Raw genomic sequence first — 20672 nt, 5'->3', positions numbered from 1 at the left:
ATTTAAAAATGGAGAGAGTATTACGTAGTATATATCTTTCCTTAGTCTTCCCTCCTCACACACCGGGTACCTTATCTACATACCCCCACTTTTATTATATTTATATGGTTGGATTCATTTCAATACATATATTTCATTTAATAAATTTACAAAATATTTGTGCATCGGCCATTATAAAGGTTTCATCAATGATGTGCGAGTGATAGAGTATAAAAACTCATATTACATTTATAACATTTATAACATTAAGCTCCTAATTCCATATCGAAAAAGTAAAAATCAAATGGCCTCTAACACAAACAACAATGTGGAGCCAATAATCAACCCATATTGGAACTTGGGAGCAGCAGAAGAAGCCGAAGGATTTTGTTTAGCTGCGTCCCTTGTTACTGCAAGTATCACCTTTGGTGTATTCAAAGCTGTAAAAGATCTCAAAGTTTTTGAGGTCATACAAAAAAGTGGGCCTAATGCTCCTTTAACAGCTGCCGAGATAGCAGCCAAGTTGCCTACCGTGAACCCGGGGGCAACGGCTGCTGCCCTCGGCCGCATGCTCGACTTGTTAGTAGGCCAATCTGTGCTCACTGCCACTTTTGTGATCCTCCCTGATGGTACAGGTCAAAGGCGTTATGGACTTGCACCTGCTTGCAAATTCTTGACTCCTGATGAGGATGGCGTTTCCTTGGCTCCTAAAGTTTCTATGTACAAGGCTATGATCGAGAGCTCGTAAGTAAATTTATTATGAAGTACAAGTATTTTTCAACTAGATTTATTTATTACTTCCTTCGTTTTTTATTACTTGACCCGCTTTGACTTTTACACTATTCACCACCCTCTCTTTGACCGTCTTTTGTGAATAATGTGTAAGGAAAAATATATTCATTTATGATCTTTTTTTATTCATCTCCATATATACTATCATAATATATAACTTTTATAATTTTTACTTATGAAAAATTTAAGTTATTGATCGTTAAAATTTTGCGTTGGCAAGCGTGATAAAAGAAACAGGTCAAGTAAAAAAGAACAAAGGAAGTATATATGTATTTATGTGTGCTAAACCAACTTGTGTTTACTAAACTTAAATTTTGTTTTAAAAAAAAAAAAAAACATTCACATTTTTGTTGTAGCTTTTTTAAATGTTAGCTTAATCAAAAGAACATATTTCCTTCTTTTTTGGGGGACATTTATTTTATTTTATTTTATGCATTATTCAATTCACATAACTTACTTTGAGGTATCTTTGTGATTATTCAGTGTTCAGAAAAATATATAGTCATGTGAGCTTAGATTTGTCTCAAAGTCTATTTTTTAAATAATCAATTTTTTATACGAAGTAATTTTTACTTATACGTAATTAAAGATATTTTACATTGTATAGTATACGTTGGCAAATTGATTAATATTCAATAACAATAATAGAATTGGCTTAATCCATTACTCGTATATGATATGGAGGGATTAAAAAGAAGTACGAGCAGTAGAAACGAGATTTATATTTACTATCTGAATAAAATAAGAGTTTAAGTATATAAGGCACGCATTTTAATTTCATTGATGCTAATTCTGCATATATTGCTTGGGAAATGGGCATCATTATTTAATTATCATTGATGAGTCCATTAATGTTGGCTGCCAAATTTTTGCTATGTTTCACAATTTGATGTCACCTCTAGCAACAAAAATAACTCTTATTGTATAAAATGAACACCAACATTCATTGCCAATTTGCCATTAATGTATCATATGATACGAGAAAATGCTCCAAGCTATTGAAACCTATTAATGTCCCTAAATCATGTGTATTATTGTCCAACATAGAATTAAAAAGAATAAAAGATGAGAGAAAGTATTATATACGAGTAATAATATCTAGAGGAGTATGTTAGGCCATATAATATGTATAGCTAATGGGCCGTTGTTATGTTCCGAGCCCTAACCTCATAGGTTGTATATATATACTTGTGTATACGCTAATACACACTACTTTATTCTCTCTCTTTTTTTTTTTTTTTTTTTTGGTTAGAAGGAACAACTAGATTACCAAATTAACAGGAGTTTAGTACAGTGCGGATGAGAGTTATAATATATGCCAGCAGTAGTTTCTAGTTTTGCCACGCAGGGCCAAAATGCACATTAGTACCCTCAGACCCACCATTACACAAAAAGGTAGGTAAGAAATTTAGCTTAACACCAAACTCCAGCCAGAGCACATTTGGGTGAGTGATGTTGGTCGATCTAGGCAAGAGCCTTGTTGCTGCCTTGGCTTGAACGTCCACTAGTTTCAGCTTCTCCCTTGGCACTTTCATCAATTTGCATCCCGGAATCTCTTGCATCAGCTCCCTGCAAGTAACATATAGTTGATTTGCTTCATCAGAGGGGTAAACATGATTATTAATCCCTGTTACAGCTCTTTGGCAGTCAGACCATATGGCAACATTAGTCCACTGTCTGACTTTAATGAGGTAAATGCCAGCTAGGATGGCTAAAGATTCAGCAATAAAGGGGCTAGTTGCCTGAGAGTGTATAGCAAGGCCATCCACCCAGGAGCTATCTGGGGCTGTACAGATACAGGCAATTCCTGCAGACAAGGAGTTGATCTTGAAGGAGGCATCAACACATACAACATACTCTGAGGCCTGACTGAGGGAAACAGGGATATTAATGATCTGATTTTTGGCAGAGGAGGGAGAGAGGTAGGCAGTTTCATAGGCAAGCCATATGTAGTGTTTTACCCAGGATTCTGTTGGGATCAATTTTTTTTCAAAAATCCATTTGTTTCTTCTAAACCAAATTTTCCAGCAGATTATGGAGAAAGCATTGTTCCAGTTGCAGGGAAAAGGTTGAACAACATCAGAGATGGAAAGGTTTAGACTAAGCCAGGAGAGGAGGGATGATTCATTGAAGAAATTTTGGGGAATAGGCATAACATTCCAGATTTCTACCGCTCTGGGGTAGTCCCTGAGAACATGGAGAGAGGTTTCAATTTGGTTTGGGAAGAAACAGCAGAATGGTGGAATAGGAACATGCCTAGAGTGCAGAAGAGAAGCAGTAGGTATTCTATCCCAAGCTACTTGCCAGAGGAATATCTTGTTTGCTGGGAGAGATTGGAGATCCCAGATAAGGTTCCAGATTGTAGGATCATGAGCAAGGGGGGCATGCATGGCCTTAAGGTACTCATAGGCTTCCTTGGAGTCAAAGAACTTGCCCTTCCCAAGAGAGCAGAAGGGGGAATCACTCAATAAAGGAAAAATAGGAATAGCATGAATCCACATATAGAGGTCAGGGGGTAATTGCACAGACATTCTCTCAGTACACCACCCATCCCCATCAATGATTGAGTCAAGTTTTAGGTGAAGCTCATGTTGTGGGATAGGTCCAGCTATTAGATCTCTCAAAGCCCCTTTCCCTGTCCAGTTATCAAACCACAGGGAGCAATGATTTCCTTTACCCACTGCCCACTGATTAAACTTTGCAAAAAGGTCCCAACCCTTCCCAATCGAATGCCAAATGTGTGAGCCATACTTAAAACTTGAGGGAACTTCTCTTCTGCAGTATTTTTCCCTTATGATCTGGGCTGCAAGGTTATCAGAATTATGAAGCTTCCAGCAAAGTTTTCAAGAAGGATGGTGTTTTGGAGGTGAGAATCCCTGGCCCTAGGCCACCAGCAGACTTTGAGTTACAGAGAGAATTCCAGGCAATCAGAGGGATTTTTTTCTTCTCTTGGTCAGAACCCCAGAAAAACCAACTGCAAACCTGGTCAATCTCTTGACATGTTTTCTTTGGAAGGGCAATTGTGCTCATGATGTATTGGGGGATGGAAAGGAGAGAGCTCTTAATCAGCACAGCTCTTCCAGCCTTTGATAGGCATTTGGCCTTCCAAGATGAGAGTCTAGATTTCATTTTTGAGATGACAAAGTTAACTTGGGAGGGGGTAGGCCTTTTGTCAGAGAGGGGAAAGCCCAAGTAGAGACCTAGGTCTTTGGATTCTTGGATGTGGAGGGAGGAAGTGAAGAAGTCAATGATATATTCTCTCTAATCTCTTTATTATTGACATGGTATCAGAGCCAATAACACTCTAAAAAAAATTTCTAAACCCTAACATTCTAATTTCTAGCGAATTGTTGGATCTTGGTTTAGTTCATCTCGTTTTTTTTTTTCATGATTTCCTTTCCCACAAAAAAATTGCTTTCTTGTTTTCCAACTTTCGAGTTTAATTCCTAAAATCTGATTGATATATACTTGTGTATACGCTAATACATAGACACACTACTCTATTATTGACAGGGTAGTACGTATGTATGTTAAACTTGTTTGTAAACAAATGACATACTCCGTATGTTGTATACTTTTGATGTTAAACCACCCTAAAGTTGATTAATTGATTCTTCGCTTTTCTTTTATTTTTATTTTTTTTTTTGTTGTATGTAGGCTGTTCTTAAAGGATGCGGTAATTGAAGGCGTAGAACCATTCAGCAAAGCTCATGGGATGAGCTATTACGAGTATTTTGGGGAGAAGGCGGAGCGTCGTGAGGAGTTTCATGAAGGAATGGCAAGCCACTCTATCCTTATCATGCGCAAAATCTTGAGGACTTACAAAGGATTTGAGGGTATTTCTACGTTGGTTGATGTTGGTGGTGGTAATGGAGCTACCCTCTCTATGATCCTTTCTCAATACCCTAATATTAAGGGCATCAACTTTGATCAACCTCCTGTTGTCGCTAATGCTCCATCATATCCTGGTAATTATACTCCATCTCCTTTCTATACTCAATTGATTTTTCTACGAAAAGTAGATATTATGTGTAAAGACGCATGTTTGACTGATAAAAATACGAGAAGGCAAAAAGTATAACTTGTATGAAAAAGTGTATTTCTAGCCTATGAATGAATTGAAGTTGCATAATTACATCATACAAGTATTTCTAATTTATGTTGTCAACCAAATTATTATGTTAGTGTGCGTTTGTTTATGTATTGTAATTCGTACATAATGGCTGTTGTTAGAATATGTCTTAAATCAATAGCTAAAGATTTCCATTTCCGGCCATATTGGACTTGATCAGGAGTGAATAATTCCTTCCTCTAATATATACTTAGGTGTGAAACATGTTGGAGGAAACATATTTGGCAACATCCCCAAAGGCGACGCCATATTCCTAAAGGTATGATATATAACCTTTGAACCTTTAATTCTGAATTTAACTTGTGCCAAATCAATTATATTTACTTATTTAGAACCACATATCTGTGTGAGGCTTTCATCAGATTTGTCGTCGAACATTAAGTGGTGATACTAAAGATGATTTTCCATGATATAATAGTACTTTCTTCGATTCACATTGTTCTTCTCACTTTTACATAGACAAAATTAGTTAAAGTGGGAAAAATAATATGAAACAGAGGAAACAGTAATTATCTAAACACAGTGCAAATTCATGTACAAATCTAATGTACATGTATTACTCCAACTTACCGTTAGTTTGGTGAGCTAATAAAGAGTTTATTTGTAGTGGATTTGTCATTGTTTTAAAGATGAGGCATGCATTATGATCCTGAAGAATTGCTACGATGCCCTTCCGGAGGACCACGGCAAGGTTATAATTTGCGAAGGCGTTCGTCTAGATCCACAAGAAACCACGACTAGCGTAGAAGCCAATTCAATCCTTCAACTCGATATGGTCATGATGGCTACAACTGGGGGCAAAGAAAGGACTGAGAAGGAGTTCGAGGCGTTAGCGTTGGCAGCCGGGTTTCAAGGCTTCCAAGTTGTATGCTCTGCCTACAATGCTAAGGTCATGGAGTTGTTCAAGAAAAACTAGCTAGGCTAACTTCATGTAACTAGAATACAATCACCATTAAGAATAATAAGGCTAGGTTGGCCAATCAAACAATTATATGTGTTGGCATTCAGGTTTTCTCTTCACTGTTAAAATTATGTACTGTGCCTTTTCCTTAATTTGGTTATTAAGAATCTATTCTGATTTACTGAACTGAACTGTTTGGAGCTAAACTGAAATGAACTTATTGAAGCTGAACTGAACTGAACTAAACTGAACTGAAAATAAGCTGAAGAGAACATGCCCTTAACTCTATTTGACGTGATCAGAGGTAGAGATGACAATCTAGTCATTCGCGTGAAGTATTTCATCATCGTATACATTTACGTGCACATAAGCTATCATACTACGTATTTATTGTCTTAAAAAAAAAAAAAAAAAAAAAAGCTATCGTATTTATTTGCTATTGTAAAATTATTACCAATGTCAATATAACTCCATTAATTTCCAATAGAGCTAGTTTCTCAAATGTGCACTCAAGATTATGATTGATCATTTGTTTTCAACTAAGCCTTTTTTAGCCTTTTTTTTTTTTTTTTTTTTTTTTTTGGTAAACATGTAAACTACTTTTACTAATTTACCTTAAATACTTTAGTTTAATCTTACCATGGATGATATTAAGAATGTACACAGAGTTTTTTTTTTTAATTGTATAAATTTATATGTAGAATAACTAATCCAATTTTATTGAACATATATTATTTGTCTAGCTACTACTAGCTTCGTTACAATTTTCACAAACCAAATTAAACATAATTAAGCGACAGTAAAAAAAAAAAGTTTACTGAGAACAATACAGAGAACACTCAAGACATACAAAGATATGCTTCAACCTAACTCTGGATGATACATATAACATATTACATAGTACATAAATTAGCTAGGTTTGGTTCTTAAAAAGCTCCAAACAATGCTCTTGGTCTAAGTTCCTACTCCAGAAAGTCTTGTAGTACTCAGGATATGTGAAGTCCCGGTACATGGCTGGTGATCCGTTGGCGGTGAGAGGTGGTGGCGCGCTGATCAATGCATCATTGGAAGGGCAGAGGAATGAAGCTACTGATAATCTTGGCTTATCTGTGTTCACAACTGCTCTGTGCCATACACTCTTGTATATACCGTTACTCAATGCCTGAAACTAGTCCCTTATTAATCAAATTATGTAGTCTATATATATATGTATATACACAATTCAAGCAAAAAAGAAAGGGTCCAGCCCTTATATTATCTTGTACTTATTGGTTGGGCCTGGTTACCTGAAGGCCCAATATGTGTACTCATAAAATAGATTCGGCACATTCTTATAACTTGAACCCGTCAAGGACACGACTACTACTAAACTTATAATACGAACTATTATATTTATTTTTACTCTTTTCTCATGCACATAATAATTAACGAAGGTAGTAGATAGAAACGGCTAAAACACGATTACTCCGTATTTTGAAACACATGGATGTACTATATGATCAATTGTCCGTACTACAAAACTGTCTACAGCTCGTGAATATAAGATCAATTATTCTTCACTTTTTATAGTTGTTACGTGTGGTTTATAAACGGTACTAGTCATATCAACTAGTCATAGTTCAGAAAATCAACTAGCATACCACGATTCATGTCAGCTTGAATTACTAGGCACCGTTCAAACTTTATCACATGTTGCAACGTACTCCGTAGAAAATAATTGATCAAATCAAAATAATAATCATTAAGATTTTTTTTATTTTTTATTTTTTTTGTCACGTTTTCTAATAGTACTAGTATGTTTTTATGTGTATCAATCAGTGTATGTAATTAAATTACCTGCAATTGATCACCAATGTTAATGACAAATGCGTCAGGTTGAGGTTTTACAGCAACCCATTTACCATCCTTGAAGATTTGTAGGCCAGATACTTGCAAGTCTTGTAGAAGGATGGTAAGGGCATTCGGATCCGTATGACCCGGCAACCCGTACGTCAACTCCGGCTCCGGACACTCGGGGTAATAGTTAAGAGCCATGTGTTGTCCTTGATCTCCTAGGACATTCTTTATGTAATCCTTCTCCAATCCTAAGCTCTCTGATATTAGTTCCTGTATTCTGAACCCTAGTTCTCGAACTTCTTTTATGTACTTGCTTACTATTTCCCTGCCAAAATTTTACACAAAGTGAGAATTTGCACGTAAAAACATACTCCGTACCAAGTTGTACATTTAATAGTGGCGTACGTATATAAGTAAAAATTAAATCTTAAACCACGATCTCTTCCAAAACGTGACAACTTTTTTCCAACATTCTTAAATTAATTAATTATGCCACTATTAGTTATGTAGTAGAACAACCGGACATTGTTCAAGCGTCTTTGTCAACTCAATTGGTCAGTAAATTCGAGTAGAAGAGCAGCTTCCACGCAACCATGTTATGTATGGAGTAAGAAACAAGTTCATTAAAATAATTTGTTTGGATGAATTTAGTGTAAACATCAAATCTGCAAACAAAGAAAAGACCTGGTCTCATTAACAACCGGAAACTATACTAGTGGTAGACACTACACAACCTCACAGCCTCTTATTCCTATTAGAATCCAAGCCACCACAGTACTAGCTAGATGTGGGACTATCATGATTAGTACTTCCGTGTGTGAAGACTGAGTCTTTGCGTTGAAATGGACACATTTATTGGTGCTTTACTCCGTATATATTTTTTTTAAAAGTAAGATGAAGAGCCCTACAGAACTGTTATCTCTCACAGGTTTAGTCAGCTGGGCATTGTATAATTGGTGAGGCTCGAACTCATGACCTCAAAATTACAAAATGAGTTCCCCACCAACTCCACCAAACTTTGCTTTATTCTTCACTGTATATATGAATGGCTTGAAAATTTTAAGCTTTTTATACCCAAAAATTACCAACTATACATTTTCAAAATGACATAAACCCGTGGGGTTTTTTCTTAATGCCAATATGACCAATTGGTTGATTGATTTCAAGTAACATTTTGGTATCCCGTATATTTCACAAGGGTAAAGTGCAAATGGCACACTTAGGACCTGTTCTCTTCAGCTGAATTTCAGTTCAGTTCAGTTCATTTTAGTTCAGTTCTCTAATTATTTTTTCTCTCATAACAATTCAATTCATCAATTCAATAAATCAGAACAACCCCTTAGTAAAAATGTGAGTATTTTCTTATCTATAATCGTATCAATTTTAGTTACCGAGTAAAATAACAACCGATAATCATATCATACCACGTGTACTATTTATTGAATTTATCACCTAAATCTAAATGCTATTAACATACGGAGTAATAAAACATTACAAAACGTATCATCATGTTTTTTTTTTTTTTTTTTTTCTTTTTTTTAATGTAGTCGAGCATTACAAAAGTTAGATGTAAAGCTTTAATAATTAATCAAAATTGATTAGTGGACCATAGATATAGATTTAAAGGCCAGACGCATAGACATATCACATATGACTATATCACTATATGAGTAGATGAATTAATCATGCGTTCATGCATATGGAAAATAGGCCGACACAATTTGTCGACTAACAAATAATAATGGCCTTATGCGGAACAGTAAGCAATATACTATTCTCTCCGTCCCTTAATATAATGTCTTTTTTGAGCATTTATTTCTCACATAATAAAGAGAAAGAGGCATTTTATTAAGGGACGGGGGGAATACTTTTTTTTTTAGTAAGTAGAAGACTCTATCGAATTGGAGCCTCTCACAAGCATATCTGACCCGGAAGTAAGCAATATAACTTGGGTTTACTGTAGATAGTAGTAGTGTGTACTTCTAAAAGATGTAGTGGAGACGTGGAGTAGATAATAAACCGCGTTTAATGGGCCACATAAATTTATTTTGACATCAGTGCCTTGTGGCCCACAACGAAAAAGGACCTAGTCAAATCTCACAAATATCCAACCTTGTCCTTCTAGTTCCAGGGATAAAGGTTTCCCAAAATTTAACTTTTCTTCTGTTTTTTTTGGTAGTGACATTACAGGGAGCTCTTTGGAGTTAGAAATTTAATGCCATAAATAAAGTATTTACGGGTTAATGCTATATGTAATCTTAAGGGTTATATCATTAAATATACTTTATAAAATTGTATAAAATTAGAAATTCATGACAAAAACATGCGTGAATCAGTGTAATTACTATTTAATTTTTATGATTTTCTAACTTGTTAGGATTTTCTAATGTAAATTTAACGCTTATATATAGCTTTAAGGATTATGCATAGCATTTTCCTAATTTACATACAAGTACGTATATTTTTAGTTTCTTTGCGAAGAACTAATGGTATACATTGACCAAGTAACCCATAATTAAGTAACCTCGAATCTCCGACGGTACGGTATAGTTAGCCACATATAAAACTTTGTGAAGAACTAATGATATACATTGATAATTTTATGAATATATATTTTTTATTATGTTCAAATAGTTATTGAGTGATATTATTTTTGTTCTTTCACAAAATCTTATATGTGGCTAGCCACACCGTGTGACAGGGTTTACTTCGTTAGTGTAATAGGGTTTACTTGATCAGTGTAAAAGAGATTACTTCGTCAGTGCTATAGGGTTACTCGATTAGTGTTATAGGGGTTACTCGATTAGTATTACAGGGTTACTTGATCAATTTATATGAATTAGTTTGTTATTTTATAAGTGGTCACACGATGTGACCGGTCATACACGAGACCAACATCTTTTACTCTACTATGTCCATTATCAACCATTGAAGTAGGAGGGGATGACTCTTATCTCTTAGTCTTATCTATAGAGTGTAAAAAATCAACCGGCAAATCTTATCGGATAAGGACATTCCTTTGTTGAATCTTTCAACAACTAGCAGGGGTTTGACGTTTCTCGCATTCTCCTTTTAACCAATGCATCTTACTATCAAAGTATAATTCTTTCAATAATGTCCAACTAACTTAAAGTTCATGCAAGTTCATGCATATTACGACTTTTGCCCCACATTCTAGATGTAGTTTTGCATTCTAGAAGACGGTGTATAAAATTGACAAAAGAATTAAATGACAATTTTAATTGCCTTAAAGCTTTAAAATTATACGGAGTACTTCTATATATATGTTGTGGGGCCTGCATATTTTTATTGAACATTAATAAACTGATATAACGAGATAAGTGTCAGCCTGTCAGGTTAAATAATGTGTCAGGAGTGCGCTTTATCGGTAAACCTCGGTATGTGGTCCTCTAGTAAAAAAATTCTTATTTGCATATTCACATGCATTTAAATAAACATGTGAATACTATGCTAGTGAAAGGTTATAAGACACCTAAAATTATCACCACCAAATATGTTCACGAGGAAAGGACAATATGGTGAAGCCTTGATTACATAATTATTGTAAAATGAGATCATATGGTTGAAAATAAAGATTAAAAAAAGCCTTTTAAGTATCAAAGAAAAGTCTAACCATCTAGTAAGGTTTACAACTTTTCAACCATCAAATTTGAAAAATAAAGTGCATTAGAAGGTTTGATTAATTAATCATATTCATAGGTTAATTTAAGTCAAATTTTTAACTACACACTTTATAGTTAATTATAAATTTATAACTAGTACTTCTATTACTCCGTACTAATTACTAACCTCGAGATGTTGGAGTACGTAGAGTTGGCATAAATAATGTTGAAAATTAAAGTGATTAGTAATTTGTGAGTATTATTCTAGAGGTTGCGTCATATATATTGCGTCATGAGGTGTTATGTAAGCATACGTATAGAGGTTATGTCATCAATTACAATTAATTGGTTAGATACTTATCATATAGATTCGATCTGAAAATTAAGATCAACGGCTAGAAATAGATCTAGGTATATTATGTTTTTCGAGTAGGTGGGGGGCAAGACATGTGTACTGGAAACCGAAATTTTAGACTTACTATGCAACTAAAAGTATGATTGAACCGATTAAATGAATTTATATAATAATCCCACCAATTGCTCCGTCTTTAATGTATTTGATCCTTCATTAAGAATTAAAACAATGAAACTTTAAAGTAGGTAAGATATTATATGATATTGGGAGCAATTATATGTAAATAATTATTAATGATTACTTTATATTATACAGTATGTTTAATTGTGTGCGTTTTACAGGTGGATGTGTGATTTAAGATTTAAGTATAAATATATCTGTTTCATCAAATTAAAAGAATCATCTAGTAATGTTTGATTCGGTAGTTGTTAGAAATATGTTAAACTAATTACTCTATAATTTAATTTTGGCATTGGTGGGACTTATGATAGTTTTCTCATAGTTTATTCTCTAAGGCTAACCTATGTATTACGGAGTATTGTATATTTGTATGTTACAGTGACTATCTTAAACATAAAATCTAGCTTTTAAGTTTAACAACCAATTAATAAAATCATACCTCATAAGATGATTATTTTGAGTTTGACACAAAAATTAATAGTACATCTTTATTATCTTTATTATATGAATGAACTCACTAAAAAAAAAATTAAAAAAATTATGTTTGTTATAACTTTTTGGGGAAAAGATTGTTAATTGCATCTAAAATACAAGCATATATATATTAGTATACTATGCTATGACTCAAACCTCTCTCATCGTGAAACTTGGATCCTTTATACATTGATCAAACCCTAATATATATATATATATATATATATATATATATATATATATATATATATATATATATATATATATATATATATATAACAACTTAATTTTGTGAGAGTGAGGGGTGACTCAAGTGGTTAGAGTTTCTCTTTTGATTCCATAATCGATGGTCACCCCCATTTTTGTGGTTTTCTAAACACCACAAACAAAAAAATAAAAAAAAAAAATAAAAAAATAATTATCATTTTTACTCCACAATATTAAAAACGTACAATTTTAACATTTTTCCTAATTTTGATAAAGAACAAAATATGATGACAAGCTAGAATGAGAACTTCTACGCAACTAATGTAGTTCACAAGAGTCACAGTAATAATTTTAAAAGCTGCAAAATAGACATTTAATTTTTCCCAATTTCTTATGAACTTTTGGCCTTTTCTTGTGAATTAGTAAGGGCTTGCTTATGACTCTTAACAATTTTGAAAGGCTGTCTACTATCTTGCTTAGAAAAGGCATTTGGATGAAAAAAAATATCACATGGGTTGGGCACTGGCCACATCCAGCCCTTACTAATCGAACTACTTTTCCAGATTTGTAATTCCTACATATAACCACCGTAAACAGACATTATGGTAGAGCGAACATAAATAAAGATATATTTCTAAGGGTCTGTTTCTATGAACTGAAAAACAACTGAATTGATTGAAGCTTAAATGAATTGTTTATGAGAGAAGAAAATAAAAAAGTGAACTTGATTGAATTGATTGGAGCTAAACTGAGTTGAACTGAAATTAAGCTGAACAGAACAGACCTTTACATTACATAGAGTATTAGAATTAAAACTACAAATAGGTTAACAACATTACTTCGATTTTTTATAAACTTGTGAGATTGTAGTAGCATCTGCATAGAAATTTTCAATGTTTAATTTTTATTTATTTATTTATTTTTATTTGTTATTTGAAGCCATTTTCAATGTTTATTGAGAGGATAAAGGAACACTTGTCAATGAATACAATTTTAAATGCTTAAGCTAGTTCTAATTTCTATTTAAAGTTGTTTGCAAGATGAAAAATTTAAGGTAAGAAAAACAAAGAGAAGACGAAGTTGAAGTAGTAGAGTTATGTTGCCTTTATTACATAATGGCGTTTGTCTTTAAAAGATCAATTTGGTCAATATTTTATTCATAATCTATGTTATTTTAAAAGAAAGAACAAAATGTAAACGTAATGCTTTCTCACTAACATGACGATTGACGTAGATATTGGATCTCTTTGTCATACTCTACGTACCGCTAGTATATTTTATCACCGAAAACTAATTAATTATGCAAAGCATTATTTGATTAACGCATATTAGGTGCGTGGCAAGAATATCTCATTGACATCATTTAAAAGACAATTTTTTTATTTCTTATGGAATTAAAAGACAAACCTACCCATGTGGCAAATGCCAAAAAAATACGAGTACTACATCGCTCATTAAAACATGCTTAAAAATACTAGACCATAGAAATACAATTAATAATTATAACAATTATTTATAGGTTTCAAAGTATTCTGAATATTCTCCGGGGTAATATAAAGTAATCAGTATGTGTCAGTTAGCAGTTACGCATTAGAAAATGAATAAGCGGATTGAGATTACGAGGTTGATGTGTAATACATAAATAAGTGACACGAGATACGAATTAAATATATGTAGACTTGATAGCTTATTTCAAATTTCGTCAACATTAGTATTCTTATTCCTCGTCGTAGAACAAAAAAAAAAATACTTGTATTATAACTTGTTTATTAAGTGAGAAATTAAATAGAAGTTGGTACTTACTTGAATGATGGAGGGTTAGAAGGCCACTCGGGCGCATATTGCTCAAGAGGCCAACAATGGAGCCTAAGATAGTCTCTCCAATTATGAACTTCCTCTTTTTTAACATTAAAACTTGTTGACAATCTCATTGTTTTTGTTGGATCATCACTATATAACTTGAGTTTTTCCTCGACTGGCAAATTAAAGAAATCTTTAGCCACCTTTTGCATCTCCTCAGCCATTTCCTTAGACACCTCATGATTGATTACCTACCCAATCAATAAAATCAAATTCGGCGTCAATATTAGACTTGTCATATAGAGTACATGCATACGTGAAGTTGTGGTATAGAAAAAGAGGTTCAGATGTACGTAACCTTACCTGAAAAAACCCGTAATACTTACAAGCATACGAGACTTGTTCGAGGATTTGTGAAAGATCCTTAGAACCCAAGTCGATAACGGGTACGTCCTCACATTCGGAGACTTGGGATAAGTTGGGTCTTTGTGATTCGGGTCGGACATAGTTATCGGGGAGGTTTTTGTGAGGAATTCCGGTGGATAGGATTTTATGTGCCATTTTTGAATTAGGCTTTATAAAAAATGTAAAATAATTTTATTTTAAAAAAAAAAAAAAGTGAAAAGTGAACAAAAGCGAAAGAGATTGTGGGCCCTTAAGTAGCTTCGAGGAAGAAGGAAGGTGTTGGGGGGAGAATGCTACGAGTAGTGAAGAAGTGAGGCATCTCACTCTTTTATAAACGAATTTATAGGCGATAATAGAGTATTTTATTTCTTGTAAAATAAAAGTAAAATTATAAAAGTTGACTTAAGTCTTCCATCAACAATCATTAAGATTTACGTCAAAAAAAGGGTTGAATAAGTATTTTCTACTTTTTTTTTTTTTTTTAGATTAAACACTTATTTTTCATGTTGGTTAAAAAGCATCATGAGTTTGCTCTTGGACTTAATACTCTCTCTTGCATGTGAGTAGTCTATTTTTTTTTTTTTTTTTTTTGGTGTTTAGAGAGCCACGAGGGCGGGGTGAGAATCGATTCCAAGATCTCTTGGAATCGGGAGGGAAGCTCTAACCACTTGAGTTATCCCTCACTCTCATGTGAGTAGTCTATATTACAACTCATTTCAATCTGAGTTTTGATACCATGTTAATAGGATTGTAGATTAGCAAGTGCAAATAACCTCATTGCACAGGTTCCAAAATAGATAAAAGCTCAAAATAATTTTTAAAAAAAAAACCCTATTCTAAAAAAGGGAATATATAATTTTGTGAACGTAATACTCCGTATTAACAATTCAGTAAGGTGGCAGCCTGAAATTAGGGTCCATTCCTTCAAATAAAATGTATTTGGACTCGTTACCAAAAAGAGATAATCTATCTCACAAGTTCAAGGAGGTTTCATCTCAAATCTTATGCCAATGAGAGAGTAGCACCTTAGCCATATATAATGCGACACAATTTTCTCTCTCTCTCTCTCCTTTTTTTTTTCTTTTTTTTTTTCAATGTGGGATACACATTTTAATACTCTCTTTTATTTTTTACACTTAATTAATATGGAATAACACTTCGACTCACATGTAGGTTTGCTCATAAGCTCAACATAAAACTACATCTTAAGGCAAATCTAATAATATTTCACATAACTATGTATTTTGCATATTTTATTTTTTTTGTCAGCATTTTAAATTTGAACCATAATATTGGAAATTAGCCTTATACTTTGGGAAGGGAGAGTGTATTTACTTACTAAAATTAAAAGCAGAGATTGTATATTTTGTGAATCGAGTAAATTTAGAAGCATATCATTATTGAGAAAAGTATGCTTGAAAGTTGCAAAAGGTTTTTTTAAAGCTAGTGTACAGTATATAAGTCCCCCTAGATAAATGTACTTGTATAATCTTTTTCTTTAAATTAGGGCTTGTTCTGATTGACTGAGCTGAGCTAAGTTGAGTTAAACAAAAATGAACTTATTAGAGCTGAACTGAATTGAAAATAATTTGAAGAAAACAAACCCTTAGTTATGTAAATAGCTTTTGAATCATTGTTTTATGTTTATTATACTGATGTGCCTCTATTTGTATCACTTTTGTTTAGGATATGAAAAGCTAACAAAAATAAGTCTTGTATCTTAGCGGTTTCTGATTTAGAACACTCATGTCTAACGTTTTTTTAAAAAAAGAAAAAAAAATGGAAAACGTAGAAACAAGCAGAGATTTAGAGTCATATCAGAGTCATGATTCATGAAGGTAACTAGGTAAGTGCCATTCAAAATGGCCAAGGGATTTAAATACTCCCTCCGTAACTTTTTACTCGCAACAAATAGGGAGTTTGCGGACTCCTAGGCAAAATTTCTTAAGTGTAATTATTGGAATATAAGGGATGTGCTTAGTATTAATCCAATCAATAAAAAAAAAAACAAAAACTAAACACCAAGCACCACAACCACGAAACCACCACCACCTAGCAACACCACCACCTAGCAAAACCACAACCACGAAACACTACCACACCCAGCGCACCACCAACGACCCTAGCACAACCACCACCAACGATCCCAGAACCCTTCGCGAAGCAGCTGAACCCACTACAACCCAGCACCACCCACCCCGAAACCCAAATCCCACGAACCCAGACCCATAACCCCAAAACCCACCACCACGAACCCAGACCCACAATCACCGAACCCACTACAACCCACCACCACCCACCCGAAACCCAATACCCACGAAGCCAGACCCACAACCGTCGAACCCACTACAACCCACCACCACCCACCCCGAACCCACAACCACAATCCTAGAAATTCAAACCCACTACAACCTACCACCACCCACCCCGAAACCCACAACCCATAATCCTCCATAATTTCGAACCCACAAAATTCAAACCCAGCACCACCACATCCTGAAATTCGAACCCAGAAATTCGACCCACCAAGCACCACCATCGATTCACCAAACACACAACGAACCCAGAAAAAGTCAGATCTAGAAAAAGAAGATAGAGAAAACGAAGGCCTCGACAAGGAAGAAGAAAACGGCGGTGATTTCCGGCGATAGTAGCGATCGGTGGTGGTGGGGGTTGTTGCAAATGAAGGTGATGGTGATGGTGATGGTGGTGGTGGTCAATGAAGGTGATGATGAATTTAGATGGGAGGTGATTAAATCAATGTTAGGGTTTAAGTTAATAAGATTAGTAGTTTAATTAGGGTGTTTAGAAAAAAAAAAAGTAAGGGTAATGTTGTAATATCACATAAAAAAACTTAACCTCCTAATTAGTAGTATGACAATTAAGGATTGGATACACTTAGAAAAGTATTTGTATACAAATACATATAAACTCCATTTTTCTCAGCTCCTTTTTTTTTTCCAATTGAAGTTCATATAATTCATCCTACTCTCCTACCATACTCAAACTTCTTGTGTTGTGTAAAGACCAGTTCCCATTATAATTGTCTGCCCTTTTTTAGTAAATCAAGGTTTTTTTTTTTTTTTTTTTTTTTTTTTTTTTTTTTTTTTTTTTTTTTTTTTTTTTACAAATAGTAAATCAAGTTCAGAACACTAAGGGTCTGTTCTCATTGACTGAACTGAACTGAACTGAATTGAGCTGAACTGAACTGAACTGAACTGAACTGAGCTGAACTGAAATGAATATTTTATAAGAGAAGGAAATTAGGAGCTGAACTGAACTGAACTGAACTGAACTAAACTGAACTGAATTTCAACGTAAGAGAACAGACCCTAAATGTATTTTAGTTTGTATTCAAGGTATAATAGCGTTATGCACAAGATTAATATCGGACCAACGAATCTTATAGGAAGACCAAATTCCTAAATTTTGGTGGATTGAGGACAGGACGTGTGGTTCGATTTGGATCTGACGGTTAGTCTATCATTTTTATTTTTATTTTTGACATTTTTTCGCACAATTTATGTTTGTAATGGTAACATTCCATACATTTTGAACCCAATATAAAAAGCAAACGATGTAAAACAAATGTCGAAATTAATGTTGTGTTTGGATTGAAGGAAATGGAGGGAAAGGAAGGGAAGAGAAATGGAGAGATGGAGTATCTTTCATTTGGATGGCAAACGAGGAAGGGAGAGAATTGGAGGGGAGGGAATTGGAAGGATTAAATTGTAGAAAATTGATCCCTCCAACAATTGAGAGATTTGGAAGGAGAACTCATCCTTTTTCCCTCCCCTCCCTTTCCCTCCCCTTCTCTCCTCTTCTCCCCCCGCCCCTTCTTTTCCTTCCCTTTTCTTTATCCAGACAATCTGTAAGTAATTGAACTAAAAAAATCAGAAATGCATAACTATTTGGCATAAAGTTCCACTAATTAAAACATTTGTTCAAATAAGGATTCGTTTGACATCGTTGTATTTTTTGTTTTTCAAAATCATATGATATCATATACTACCTCCGTTTTTTTTAGTTGACACGTTTTGACTTTAGCACTATTCACACACACCCTTTTGACCGTGTTTTGTGCTTTATATATAATGAAAAATATAGTCATGTGAGATATTGTTAGATTCGTCACGATTTATATTTTCAAAATATCAACTTTTCATAATTATTTACTTATCGGTAATTAAATATATGAATAGTTGAAGTTGTGCATTGGCAAACGTGAATAAAGAAACGTGTCAACTTAATAGAAACGGAGGAAGTAATGAATAAAAAATTAGTCAAACTTATTAAAATCATGATAATTTTGAAACTGATTATAAAAAAGTGGAAACACCTTTATCTTATTTTTAAAAATAAACAGAAAATTGAAAACAAAAAACGATGTCAAACAAACTCAAATTATTGGATTGAACGGGATAATATACACGGCCTAATGCTAAAAAAAAAATATGTATTTAATATTTCATCGTTTGCAATAATACAACCATTACATGTTTTACCACTTATATATCTCACACACACCTGAATGTTAAAAAATCGATGCACGGGATGAAATTAAAATCGATCCATTTCAATTTGATTTGATTTGATCTATCTAATCTTCCTATCACAAATTTTAAAATGTCACATTTTCAATCCAATTTAATTTTAGAACATTGAACATGTCTTGTGAGTTGTGGCCCTAATAAACCACTTTCAAACATTGTTGCACCACAAAAACGTTTGGTTGATAGCCGCAAAACACACACTGCACTAACCCACAAGTCGGGGTAAACAAGGGTCGGCCTGCTAGCACAATCAATTTGTGCCTTTGTGGTACTAATTTAACTGTCGGCCCATTTAAAGTTGTTCCCTCTTTTTCTCATTCTTTTTGAATCTTTCAACCACTTCATATGATTTTGAGTCGAGTCTTTTTTTCTCTTTTTCTTTAAAAGTCTTTTTCCTCCTAAGTTGTACAAGAGTTTTCTTATCCATTTCATTATTATATTTTTGCTTGAAAAAAACTAATTCTGTGAGCCATACAATGCATAATACGAAATATATTTGAATTTGTTACATATAGTCGGATGTATTGTAGACCGAATTAACATAAGGTTAAATTTTGCTCTTCATTTGATGATTAAATGAAAAACAATCATCAAAATGAGAACAAAAACTCATGGGTGTACGGTACATCCGGTGTATATAACAACCTCTCATAATATATCTTTTTTTAGGCAAACTCATAATATATCGTTACAACATTACAATTTGAAGAATAAATTAGTGAAGTTTGAAAAAGATGGTTTGATGAGATTAAACATTAATGGTGCGCATTTTTATCATCTAAACTTATTTGAACTTTTCTATTTTCATCCAAAATAATCGGAACTTGTTAAACTTTATTTTGATGATGAATTGATCTTGGAGGAACATTATTTTTTAAAAAACAAATCCCACCGGGGAAACTAAATTTCATTCATGGGTGAATCAGAAATCAAAAGAGACGAAATACAAGACGGAAAATTTGACATCCAAACCCTTTGAAGAAACATTATTAAATAACCCTTATCTAAATTAATCTTACCACGCACGAGCTAAGTCAAAATAATAAGATCAATATACCTAATTGATATTTATTTTGACTAGATAAAGAGAAAAGACTGAGATAAGAGAAGTCTATTGTTTGCTATGGGTGTTATGGATGTGGATAAATCCCTTATCCCACTAAAGAAAAACTATTGTTAGTAAAATTTTCAAATTAGACATGGTCAATAGTTCAAATGTTCAATCAACACCTTTTTTTTCTGGTGATTTGAGAGCCATAAGGGCGAGTGATGAGAATCGATTCCAGTTTCCGGAATCGGAAGGGAAATTGTAACCACCTGAGCTGCCCTCACTCTCCCCATTTTATTATAAATATAATTTAAGATAGGAATAAAGAAATTTGATTCCATTAATGAACAATTTAAAGGCTTTGTATAAGTCATCACCCCATAATAG

The 20672-nt window shown here is 33.7% G+C and overlaps 2 protein-coding genes across 3 annotated transcripts; one reads left to right on the top strand and one right to left on the bottom strand.

Annotated features, from left to right (window-relative positions):
• Positions 1-272: 272 nt before the first annotated feature.
• Positions 273-6032, top strand: LOC145631677 (O-methyltransferase 1-like). The gene is made up of 4 exons (XM_081683820.1): positions 273-723; positions 4429-4739; positions 5098-5162; positions 5511-6032. Exons 1-4 carry the CDS (start codon positions 284-286, stop codon positions 5817-5819), a joined length of 1125 nt encoding a protein of 374 aa, XP_081539946.1. The 5' UTR covers positions 273-283; the 3' UTR covers positions 5820-6032.
• A 470-nt stretch (positions 6033-6502) lies between these two features.
• LOC145631676 (protein DOWNY MILDEW RESISTANCE 6-like) lies at positions 6503-15000 on the bottom strand. Of its 2 annotated transcripts, none has more exons than XM_081683818.1 (4): positions 14643-15000; positions 14283-14530; positions 7641-7965; positions 6503-6972 (listed from the first exon to the last, which is right to left on the bottom strand). In XM_081683818.1, the coding sequence occupies exons 1-4, from the start codon at positions 14838-14840 to the stop codon at positions 6718-6720; spliced, it is 1026 nt and encodes a 341-aa protein (XP_081539944.1). In that variant the 5' UTR covers positions 14841-15000; the 3' UTR covers positions 6503-6717. The 2 variants fall into 2 exon arrangements, with proteins under 2 accessions (XP_081539944.1, XP_081539945.1); XM_081683819.1 differs by having other exon boundaries at positions 6503-6966; positions 14643-14999.
• Positions 15001-20672: the final 5672 nt, after the last annotated feature.

This window comes from Chenopodium album, chromosome 5 (assembly GCF_948465745.1).
Source record: "Chenopodium album chromosome 5, dcCheAlbu1.1, whole genome shotgun sequence".
In the NCBI taxonomy this organism is placed as follows: Eukaryota; Viridiplantae; Streptophyta; class Magnoliopsida; order Caryophyllales; family Amaranthaceae; genus Chenopodium; species Chenopodium album.
Note: the sequence above shows the minus strand (reverse complement) of the source record. Positions and strands in the feature narration are given on the sequence as shown.

Coding starts and splice junctions, on each gene's coding strand:
- LOC145631677 (XM_081683820.1), top strand. CDS start 284: ATGGCCTCTAACACAAACAACAATGTGGAGCCAATAATCAACCCATAT. Junction 724..4,428: donor AAGGCTATGATCGAGAGCTC/GTAAGTAAATTT, acceptor TGTTGTATGTAG/GCTGTTCTTAAAGGATGCGG. Junction 4,740..5,097: donor TAATGCTCCATCATATCCTG/GTAATTATACTC, acceptor ATATATACTTAG/GTGTGAAACATGTTGGAGGA.
- LOC145631676 (XM_081683818.1), bottom strand. CDS start 14,840: ATGGCACATAAAATCCTATCCACCGGAATTCCTCACAAAAACCTCCCC. Junction 14,531..14,642: donor AGTATTACGGGTTTTTTCAG/GTAAGGTTACGT, acceptor TTGATTGGGTAG/GTAATCAATCATGAGGTGTC. Junction 6,973..7,640: donor ACATTGGTGATCAATTGCAG/GTAATTTAATTA, acceptor ATAAGGGACTAG/TTTCAGGCATTGAGTAACGG.